The sequence below is a fragment of the Lottia gigantea genome (genome assembly GCF_000327385.1).
Source record: "Lottia gigantea unplaced genomic scaffold LOTGIsca_21, whole genome shotgun sequence".
Classification (NCBI taxonomy): Eukaryota; Metazoa; Mollusca; class Gastropoda; family Lottiidae; genus Lottia; species Lottia gigantea.
In genome coordinates, this window is record NW_008708458.1 from 3,221,596 (window position 1) to 3,234,126 (window position 12,531).

At 32.0% G+C, this 12,531-nt stretch overlaps 1 protein-coding gene across 1 annotated transcript; it reads right to left on the reverse strand.

The window, feature by feature from the left end:
• Nucleotides 1–6,171: 6,171 nt before the first annotated feature.
• Nucleotides 6,172–11,020, reverse strand: LOTGIDRAFT_188052 (hypothetical protein). Its single transcript, XM_009054255.1, has 8 exons — nt 10,891–11,020; nt 9,969–10,112; nt 9,454–9,522; nt 8,906–9,052; nt 7,989–8,088; nt 7,305–7,355; nt 6,833–6,886; nt 6,172–6,544 (listed from the first exon to the last, which is right to left on the reverse strand). Exons 2-8 carry the CDS (start codon nt 10,089–10,091, stop codon nt 6,477–6,479), a joined length of 612 nt encoding a protein of 203 aa, XP_009052503.1. The 5' UTR covers nt 10,092–10,112; nt 10,891–11,020; the 3' UTR covers nt 6,172–6,476.
• Nucleotides 11,021–12,531: the final 1,511 nt, after the last annotated feature.

Sequence of the window (12,531 nt, forward strand, 5' to 3'; positions counted from 1 at the left end):
TTTCTTACACAAATCTTAGTTGACCTTCATTCCATTTTATTTATTGAGTTTTTATTAACATTGAGTGAAACACTATTTACAGTGGGAATCGGGTGGCGGGTTTGGGATTTCACTTCTCAATGAAGTATTCTTATTGTTTAGTTTTATTTTCATTTTCATGCAAATCTGTGCTTTTCTCTTGTCCAATTTCACCAGTATATATTTTGATTAATGATACAGCTTTTTTATCTTAATTACTTGGAATTATTTTTGAATTATTTCTGTGCCTTATGAATATTCAGTTTTTTTTGCATTCAATGTTAGACGAATTTGTTGTCAAACCAGATTTATTCTTCAATTAGAAATAATTAATAAACAGTTATTACCTATGTGTTTAATTATGCGCATAAATTACCATATATATATTGTATTGAGTATATGTTTATTAATTAAAACTAGAAACAGGTGATGTTCGTTAGCAGTATTGATTATTTAGCCAATATATTAATTAATGTTAATTATTCTGAAGTAGTGTTCCTGATATGGTATGTTAATATATGTAACAACAAGAAAAAGTTGATTTGCAGGAAAATATTTTTCTTAATAAAATTCAATGGAATAAAAGTTATTTTGAAGATAATTTTCAAAATCAAATGAGGAGTTTTAGAAACAGTATACATTACTAAACTAATGGTTGGGAAGCTAGTTAATGTCATTGGAAGAAAATATTTCATCAAACTGTTTATGTGAGAAGGTAATATCAGATGTATTTTTCTCTGTAGCAAGTATTGACCATAATAATTTCTATCTGTGTATTTTCACTGCCATTAGAAGTGGGGTCCTATCATGTTGGATAAAATGAAACTTAGTATTATTTCATCATTTAATCAACCTTTCCTTTAGCTTACATCTTATATTTATAATTCACAGAAAACTCAAGGAGGGGTTCAAACTTTGGAAATTCTTTAGAAATTCTTGATTCCATGTTGGCTGAATGTCAAATCATTTCAATTCAGACTATATCTCTTTTAAGTTGATCTTCGTATTCATTTTGTTACTCAACTTATTTAATTCCTGATGATTCTCAACTCTTAATATATTTTCATGTGGGCATTTTCCAAATTTCATTACAATTGAATTTTTGAAAGAAAAATCATACAGAATTTCCCTTGTGAAAGTCATATAAGAAAAAAATTCATTTTGATTTCTACTAATTTCTTGCGATTCTTTACTCCAAATTTATTTTCACTTGGGTAAAATTTACTAATTATATAGATGCCTAACTGCCCCTGTGAAGATGCTATCAGAGTTAGAATGAAGGAATCAGTGAGAATTTTGTTATAATTTGTAATGGGATGATAGTAAACTAAAACCCAATGTTTTACTCAAGGTAGCTGTTTTCGTGTTTTTAATTTTTTGTAATCACTTCAAGTTATTATCATAGTTTCTTGTTTTTTCTTTGTTTTGTTACACTATTATGTATTATAAGCTTTTTTAAAAGGATGTGTATATAGATTTGTGCCGTTATATATTGATTGTAAACGTAATTAATTAGGACTCTAGGCCATTTAGCTTCAAAACCAATCCCGACATATTAGACCTTCACTTCTGGATTTTTATTGTACAAGGATTTTGAAAAAGATGTTTCGTTTATCGTTCATCTTGTGAAGATTTTAAATTTAGAGAAATATTTGACTGCATGATAGAATAAATAAAGTGTAATTTATAGTAATTGTCCATATATATCTGGAGAAAAACCTTGAACATGTATATGCAGGATTTTTCTGTCCAAATTTACATCTAATTTTGAAGTCAAAAGGTGCGAACAGTGTGTGTCTAAATCAGGATTATTGATACAGTAGAAAATATAAAGGAATACACTTGGTATGGGTGCTGACAGGATTCTGGATTCTGTGCCTGTGTATTGTATTGACCTTCAGTATTTGGTAAGGCCATAATGGTAAAGATAAGTCTTTAAGGCTATCAGATATATTTGTAAGCTTATATCAATAAGAATCTAGAAGTGATGATAAGAATGTTATATTGAAAGGTTGTGTCGCCAGTGTACAGTCATTGTTTTTATTTAGGTTGTTTCACAGAATTCTTATTCAAAAATATTCTCTTTTAATATTAAATTTTGAAATTAGACTTGACTTCATGAAAGCTGACCATTGAATCAGTCTAAACCATTTTCCTAATTCAAAGCCAACAACACGGACAAATGCTTGAAAGTTTAGATGCAGCTAAAGTTGAAACTATTTGGTCTTGGACTGGTACAAAATTTGATGTTTAAGAGAATATTTTTGTAAGAATATTCATAGTTCAAGCATGCTAACAACTCTATATGTATGTATATGATAATTCATATTCAATTCAAACAGCATTTATTCTGTGAATCACAATTCATTTATTCTGCTTGTAGGAAAGCACCAACAGTAAAATAGCTTGTAGCGTCAAGAATTTCAATTTTTCTTTTTGATCCTTCTCTGAATTGAACGTAGCTTTATGCTTATTCTAGAACGTCAAAGAGACAATTCTTGTTTTCAACGTAACTCCCTAATTTAAAGGGATTATTTTATGTCTGTATGATTAAAGACTAAAATATCAAATTTTTTTGTAAAATATCAGCTAATTGTGCCATTTCATCAGATCAATGATTCAGTAATGAAAAGTGCAATTTTATTGTGAAATCGTGTAGGATTGGTTGTGATAAAGAATAGAATTCTAACAGTTTTGAAATTGGATAAAATTATAAAATATGTAAAAATTAGATGATTTGATGAAATTAAAGATGAGATATGACCTATTGATCAAGGCTATGAATATACTAGTCACGATTATCACATATAAATATTTTATCAACTGCTTTTAAGAATGCTTGTTAATGTAGTAAAAAAAAAATCTTTTTCTCCTGCAGTGTCATTAAAACGTTGTAAACATATCAGAAGTATTTTATATTGTTATTATAGGAAGGATATGATAACGCAGTGCTGCTGACAATCTGAAATCCATTCGCTTCTTAGAGTCTCTAGCGGCCCCTAGTCGCCCTCGCCTGGGAGTGACACCTATCCTTTTTGGCCTCCCCTTCAGGCAGATATGCCCCTATCTGCAGGCCTTTATACACCAATTCCAACAGGTCAAGGCACAACACAACACGACATCTTTTCAATCCATAACCATTACCCAATAAAAAATTGATGCAGAATCTCCACATCAGCTGTGTACTATATAAGTGGCAGAGCCAGGTTTACGTCCGAGGGTGAGACAAAATATCTGAGATTGCCTGAATTTTTAACCTAGTTATGAGATTTTTGCCCGAAAAACTTGCTTTCAGTGCTGCGAGGGGGGTGGCTGCCCCCCTTTGACTCTGCCAATGTACTATATGGAACGACCGAACAGTGTGAAGAAAACTTTTCTATGTCTTTTGGGAAGAATTGTAATGTGTTGAACTGTACCCAGTATGTATGATCTATGCAATTTATCTTTTTTTGTACTGCCAATAACCAGGATGTGATAATCTGACACATTTAATTAATAGGGCTTTTTAATCTTTTTCCAATTTAGCCTTCACTTGTCTCTCAATATGTCTGCTACATTAAAAAGATTCCAAATTAAGGCTAATAGGTATTTGAATAATAACAATATTGGCAGATGGAAATACATGAAATTAAATTTGGTTTTATTTGGATTTAAACAGAAGACATATAAAGCATGAAAATATATAACAATCATATATACATATTAATTCCTTTAAAAAATATACTCTATAATTATACCAGACTTGACATCTTTCTTTCATTATCTTCATATTGTCAAATATTACCAACTGTGTCTAATGCTTTGAATACAATAGCCACCTTTCTTGCATCAGATGTTTGTGAATGCAACATTTTGATTGGATTGCATGCTAGTGATTACACCATTACAGCCAATAGGATCCCTTGACAGAAAGATTGTAAGAAAATAAGACATTGTTTACTGAATTTTCGTTCAGAGCTCTGATTGGCTGTATTCCCGAGTGTACAATCCAATCAGACTGCTGCTTACACAAACTTCAGTGATACAAGAAAAGTCATGGTCGCCATGACTCATTGTAATTACATAGGAGTAATTTCTTGACGCCTACTGAAGTCGGTTATTATGTTGAGGGGGACGAGTTACATATTGAATATGATAGCTCAATAAGGGGTTACATGAGCAGGATTTAGTATCTACAGAAGACGTCATAATCCTTTTCTTGCCTCTTTCCTCACCATATTAAATTTCCTCACTGAACTTTTCATCCCTATTTTCAAACTAAAAGTCACTAACATGTATGATCTTCCTAAATGAATACATATACCAGACTTCGGGGGTTTAAAACCTTTTTCTTTCTATTACCGGTACCCATTTCAGAATCCTTGATCAAATACATTACCCCCCTTTCCCATATAAATCCTTACTATTAAGTTATATTTAGATGACTTAATACCTTTGAAATGAATTTAAAGCAATGCTTCTCAACCTCACTGAGATAATTCCTCCCATGAAGAGTTCTTCCAAATTTATGCCTCCCCAAAATAAATCAGTCATTTTAAAAAATGTATGCAACGATTAAACACATCAATATAATTCAATGTGACACTTTTGCCTAATATTCGTTAACGATTTTCTGTATGTCCGGAGTAAATGACATCGTAGATCACCTTGCCTCCCATTTAATTTCTGGTCCGACGATTCCTCCCCATTTCCCACCTTGACAATAACTCCTTCCCAGTTTTCTAATTCTTCCCTTGGGGTGGAATTCCTCCCCTGTTGAGAAGCACTGTTTTAAAATACAAAATATGAACAATTACCACAAATACAGATAAGCTCTAGATTTTCCAAAGTATCCATACAAAAAAATAAATCGTGAATCAAAGCCGAACAGTGCTGAACACCCAGCAAATTTGTGACAGACAACACCACAAAGTCCTTCATATGGGTCAATTTGATATTTCGGGGTCCCAGCTGTTTAATAAACTGACCCATGTGACTGGTTTTGTGGAACATAAGTAGCTTTATCATATTTGAAACTTTTCCTTAACATCATTTAAAAAATCACCAAGATAATTGTACAGTAGAGAACATGGTAGCTTTAACCTTGCCTTATTCTGGAAAACTTAATCTTATGATTTTAGTGTTGCAATCATCTGATTGGTCAATCACTAAAATTGATTTTAAATTCAGTTTTATTATCCAATCAGATAACTGAATTTCTTAAAATCTGGATTTTATACTATTTAAGTTGTCGAGAAAAAGGCCCGTTATTTTGAAGGAATTAACAACTAATTTCAAATTTGTTATAATTTTTGTGAGGACTATTGACTAGATCATTAGTATATAATATCAATTAGAAAACTATCAGTCAATTTAATTTGAAAATGGAGGGGAAAAATAAATGGCCATGCTTCATTTACTATCAACTCATTATTATTTGTTGCCCAATTTTTGGTGGATTTTGTAAGTCTGTTGGCAAAATGAATAGAAACATTAACCGTAAATTTCTGATCAATTGGAAAGACACATATCATAACTTTTGGTTTGTGCGCCTACGTAAGCCCCATCTGTTGTCTGCTAGAGAAAAACCTGAACAGATTGACTGACATCTATGTATGTAAAGTATGAAATCGATTCAAAAAATGATCTGATACATTGCACCAAATGAATATAAAACATGAACACTAACTTTTATAACAGATAACTTTCAACAAATAACATTTCAAATTATACAAAGAGGTACATTAATAATTGAAGCTTCTCTTACCATGACAGATAAATAACTATACACACTTCAGATAAAAATTTGAATTTTTAAGTATGAAAATGTATACAGAGAAAAACAATTCTTTCATCTGACAATCTAAATTTATGCTAAGCGTGGCATATTATATAATAAAAGGAAAACTTGTGACAATCTATTGAAAGATTTTTTCGAGACTGAGAGCCAAGTTCTTATCACAACATTTGAATGTAAGGAGTGTTGAGTGAGTTCTTAATTTCACTTCACAAAATCATATTCATAAGAGAATGTCCATAACATGAAAATGACAAAATACAAATAAATAAACTTCTTATTTGTTCACAATAAAACTCTTGAGGAATATCTTTCCAGGGAAAAATATAACTTAATAGATGCTCACTTAAGATATTTGATAATAACACGAACAAATTATATAAGAATTTGTGATATCACATGATTTCAAACTGGTAGATCAGCAGATTTGCTAATAGCCATTGTTACAATTCCTTAAAATATAAACACATACTTGGACATATTCAAGAAGCTATCGTTAATCAATACACATTATACAAAGCCGTATTTTTGTGAAAGAATTCCTTAATGGCCAGCATAACAAGCAAACATTTGTAACCATTAAAGAAAGAAATGACAATTATCTGTAGATTAATAATATAATCAAAAGCCATGTTGTAATCCAAAAAAAGCAAAAAAAAAAAACAATAGGCCTACATGTACATTAAGATTCTTTACAAGCACATGGGAATTTCCCTTTCTTCTCTTCTAAATTAAATGAATCTGCTTTTTCTGAAAATAAGACAAGAAATTCTGTTGTGGGGCCTTTTATCAGAGTCCTGTAAAAATAGTGAGTTAGTGTAAAGTGTGGGCGTATAAAAATTGGGGGAGACCATTTGTTATACTATTTCTTGACAATTTGTTGAATAGGGCCCTGGTTGCTATCAAACTATCAGTGGAATAACTCAGTCAGTAGGGAGTCTGTTAGGCGATTAGGTGCAATGGGTCCAAATCCTCCACCAGCCAGTGTCGACTTTCATCCCCTAAAATCCAAGAAAGAAATGTAAAATATATTCCTACCTTCTGGTTTTAAATTCTCTAAATAATCTTGAGCTACTTTTGTAAATAATTCACCTTCAAAAACAATACAAGTACAATGTTATGACATTTTATAATAAGTTAGTAGAAAACAAGTAAAAACAATGTATTCAAGTTTTAATTCAATTCACTGTTCAATTTTTCTCATTTTTCCAGTTACGTCTGACTTTGACGTAAAGAATGAACAAAATTCTTGATATCTTTATTGGGAAATAAATGCTTACCCAGTGCTTGTTCTTGCCTTTTACCAGCTATGTCTAACTTTGATTTTTGATTTACGTGTAGGATTCATGTATTGGATGAATTTTACTATTTGAATCAGTTTTTTTCATGAAAAATCTTCCTGAGCAGATAAACTCAATTGCAGCATTGCATAAAGTTACATATTAGCGTTTGAAAATATTTATTGGTGGAGCTAATATCAATCATATCATAATCTTTGGTAATAACTTACGTATATTTTCCCCAGTTTTACTGGATGTTTCGTATAATTCTGCCATTACATCTACAATAAACAACGTTATATCCTAAATAAATCGAGGACAAAATTTATAATTTGACATTGTGTAAAAATTAATAGAATATTAATCAAGAATATGATCAAGGCCTTCATCAATGGCATAATAATGTACGGAACCCTATTTATTAAAAATAAGGTTTGAAAGTTTGAAAAATTTACATGTTGATCTTAAAGATGGGTTCCCTTGTTTCCATTTATGAAAATGAAAATGATTATACTTATATGAATAGAAAGTAGAAGTGTTCTTATGACTTAGAAAAATATCAGTTTGTCTCATATGTCAAATAATTAGCTAAATTAGTAATTACCAGCAGAATTCCAATGAGTGATCAAGAAAGGTCAAAAAGTTTTTTTTGTTTAACCAGACAGTACATACATGGACATTTATGATTAGTTAAAAATATTAATTATATGCAATAAGATAATAATGATATGGTTAAGAATAAATGATAATTCAGTAGAAACACCAATTAATCAAATAGTTTGCTTTATTTCACACTAAAAAATAAGGAAACCCATCTTTAAGCTTAGAATAAATTTGGAAGTAAAATTTTCTGCCCTAAAAGTAATTTAAGTAAAAGAATTTAGTTTTTAAAATGAGAGTAAAATGGTATGTACCTGTTGCTAATGCTTGAGCCTCTCTTTCATTTACAGAACGATGGGAAGAATCATCATCAACGATGTCTTTCTTTGTACCACATAAATATATTTTACAATTCTACAATTACATATAATAGTACAATGCTTTTTTTAGACAAGCAAAGGTTTTTTTGCTCATCATGGTACGATCAAAACAAAAACACAACCAGTCCATTTCATTTTCAAAGGTAAGATCGCCTCGCGAAGAAAGGTGATATACGCTCACCAGCAGCTTTGATTGAAGTACAAATCATTGTTTATTGTCCATACACATTAGGTTTGTGTTTAGTCTATTATAGAGAATTTTAAGCGAACTTTATTGTATCGCATTGTGGCCAGTTTTTATCGACAAACGAATGACAATATGCTTCCATAATTAGTGTGGGCATACAGAGTGAGATTTTTGCCTTCAGTTGTACTATATAGATAAAATGGTTGAACCGCACTTAAGTGTCTATGTTTTCAATATTGCACTCAGGGCTTGGCGTAGTGATACCACGAGTGTGCAGACACATGTGCAGTTCAACTTTTATTGCATACTATTTTGTTTACTGTTTTGATTGGAGTACTAACTATAAAGTACCACACCCATTGCTCAATAAGCGTTCAAATGGTCCGTCAAATTGACCTATGTTCATAATGACATTGACCCACAAATTGAACATCAAAAGAATCCATCAAACTATCTGTGGGCGTACAATAAAAGGTAACGTATTTAGAGGCTATGTTGTCACTGTAACATAGGTTCTTAGATATTATAATCAACTTTTGCAATGTCATAAACACTTCGTTCTAGTGGAATTGAAAGACCCGCAAAAATCTGACTGAAAAATGGAAGGATTCAAAACAATGCCATTAGATACACATAAAAAATTTAGAAAATCCCTTTAACAAACCTCTTCATGATCCTGTAGTTCACCAATCCAGAATCGAACTCTGTCAAAACTAGATTTATCTGTTAGATCAAAACATAACACTGCAGCCTTGGCATTTCTATAATAAATTCTACTCATTGATTCATACCTCTCACTACCAGCTGTATCCTAAAATATTACAGAAAATTACTGGAATCAGGGATAAAAAAACTTATAATTTCTTGAGTATCCGGTAATTTAACAGAAAATACAGAAAATCAGACACATTAATGTCAATTAGACAAGAGATTCATGATTGAAAGTAAAAAGTTACTATTGAGCAACAATTTACTATTCAATGGTAGGCACTAGCTAGAGATAAAGCCCACAGTACCACTAACACTATTTTATATCCTTGTATAATGAACACTGCTTTATTTAGAAGTTTAAATGGATTCCTGAACTTGTTATAGGGCTTGCTGAAATAAACTGTATGTAAAACCAAAGGAGACTGTACGTCTCTCCTAATAGCTGAAGTGTTATGACAAATATAGTTCATTTAAGGTTCAATTCAGACTTATTCTACATACCCAAATACCAAGCACTACTGACTTTCCATTTACTGTGACTTTCTTAGCACCAAAAGCTGCACCTATTGTCTGAAATAGATAAACAAAAATAACACAATTGATAATAAAGAATGCAATCAACGCTGTGGTTAAGTAAGTTAGGTGCTTTCTCGGCATAGGTCAAGATGATACCTTCTGATTTCTGTTAATTTTCACCTGGTTTCATGCCCATTGCCCGTCTTCATTAGCCCAGAAGGTGCAATAAGGGTTGTCGAAAACTCCATTCACTTCATTTCAGAACATAGTCCAGTAAAGGAATAGCAAAACAAATATATATTTTGTGTACATCTGTGGATTATTCAAAACAGTAATGAACCCACCAAAGTCCTTTATTTCTTGTTTCAACATCTTATTCAATAATTTACAACAGTATTTTTCTCCATTTATTGAAGACTAAATTGTACATTGTAATTCAATTCTGTTCACTATCACACAGTCATTCCAAGCTCCAGCAATGTTGATAGTTAAAAACTTACATTATGATAAGGGACTGTATCTCCAGTATAACGTTCATGTATATACCTCTCTACTAAACATGTTTTACCAGCGTACGATTTCCCCAATAAAACAACCTTCACATCCACTTTACTACCACTCATTATCAACTTTCATTGGTTCTTCTAAAATATTAACAACTCAAATTATAAACTTTCATCGGTTAAACATCAACTTTCATTGGTTCATTCAGAAATCCGTCATGGACAGACTTAAAGTTTCTGTTCTGAATGTTTTTAGATTTGCGAGACTTGCTTTGGTCCAAGATTCATTCAATTGTGGCTAATAACCATAAACAATAATGAGAAATGTGTTTTTTCACCATTATATTCAAAGATTGAGTTGCTGGTTTAGATCTGAACGATCATCCTTTCATACTTTTGCACATCAATACTTGGTCTTTCCAAGGGTAAACACAGTGATATCTTGAATAGGAATATGAATAGCCATTAAGATATGTAGTCCGAAACATCTGCCTCTATTCCAGCCTCTGATGGATATTTTGACAGTTGTCGGTTGGAGTAGAGTCAGAAGAAAAAGGCCCTGTTAAATAGGTATTTTCCAGAGATGCGTTTTTTCTAACATAATATTAAATCACCTTTACAATGACTCTAAATAAGTGTCGGACATTAGCGTGACATGACATCAGACATGGGACAATTTCTTGTGTTGAAGTCCATCATTTTCATTATACTACAGTGCATCAGGCTATCAAGTGATAAGATATTAAAGAAAAACATTAAAAAGTGAACCCTGAACTCTATTTGAGGCCCATTTAATCTAAATAACCTATCCTAATCAAGTTGTATCCAATTTCAAAACAAAAGCCTAAGTCATAAGTATTCACAGAATGAGAATCGTTCCTCGACTGCACCATACTGGAAATTCAAGAGATATACCTACTACTACAAAAATGGCATTGCTCTTTATGTCCAAACCTCATTAACTCTAAAACGTCTCCAAAACTCCCACAGAAAAAGACTAAATTTTGGGTGTTTCTATTTATAGAATGATGTCAGACGAGTTACGGGCCTTAGGGTATTTCCAGAATTTCTACTTAAAATTGTTAACTTCGTTTTTTTTCCCTAAACGAAGACTTTTCAACTTTCAAAACTACTTTAACCGGATTGGAATTTCGTGTAAGCTTTGAAAAATGTTTTCAACCAATGGAGAAGCTTCAAATTAATTATGAAAGGACTCCTGATTTAATGAATATATCCTGAAATTCAAACATAATCATACTGCGTTTCTGTTTATCGTAACTTTACACTTTTAGGTTAGCCCATGTGTTCACATCGTTTGTAATTTTTCATCACAATCATTTCAAATTTAGAATCCAAATTACATTATCCTTGGATAAGCATATATATTATAGCCTGCATTATCCCACCAGTCTTCATTTATTCTAAAGTAAGTTGGAGGTTTTAGAATTTGACAATCCTGTGGATTAAAATAATGGAATAAATAGTCAAATTGACCCATATTGCCAAATCATAACTAGACTTAGAGTCATATTTTATATAGATGAGATTTATTCAATATAAAAACAGGTCAACTGAGACTAAGAACAGCCAAACAATATGCCAACAACACTTGATATTTTTTTTTTACAGGGACAGGGTATGCTGTGCAAGAGCCTTTCTAGGTTCATTTTGACTAATTTTTAGGGGCCATTACGACTAATTTTAGGGGCCATTTTGGTTAAGTGCCAAATTGACTATAACCCTATCGAACTCTATATTTAATATATTTCAATAGTTATTGTTTTGAATATTAGCGTTTAAACACTTTAATCTGTGTTGGATTTCAGAGAGTAATATACCATATATCACATTGCTTGTGTTTGTTTGAAACATCCGCGCAGCCCTGTTGCCAGAAATGAATTGGTGATGGGGCTCAGATTTTGAACTCGGAAAATTTGATGAATTAAACGCCCAGAGAACTCATTTCTGAGAATTTTGAGGCGCCAAAAACGTATCAAAATCTATATCTTTTTGATTTTGTGTATGTAAATGAATCTGCAGAACTGAAGAATGTTTTGCTGGAACTTAATTCTCACTTGCTTGGGTCCGTCCCAACCCGCACGGACCCCACTCTAACGACGAGGCTGCATCTGCATCTCTATTCCAGCCTTGCCCTCTGGTATCTAAATAGGGTTAAAACTCCAGGACCTTCAGAGATGCAGAAAATCCACATGAGACAGGGCCTAGATTTTCTGTCTCTACACCAGCTGACAACATGCAAAATAGCTTTCAGAGGCTAGAATAGTGGCAACTGTATTTTTAGTCTATGCTTGTGTATGGATTTTCCTTCAGAATGTGGATAACACCAGACCTACATATTGGTTATCATTATGAAGAGACAGGTGCGCCGTTCGTTTGACCAATCAAGTTACTATTCAATATAAGGCACTGACAGCGGGTGTTCACAGCTCACTTTAAATATTTAATCCTTCAAATCCAAAAATGTTAAAAAAAATTACACATCTTTCTTGAGACTCCATCAAAGATAGTCAAGACATAGAAATACAAAGTGAAATTACTA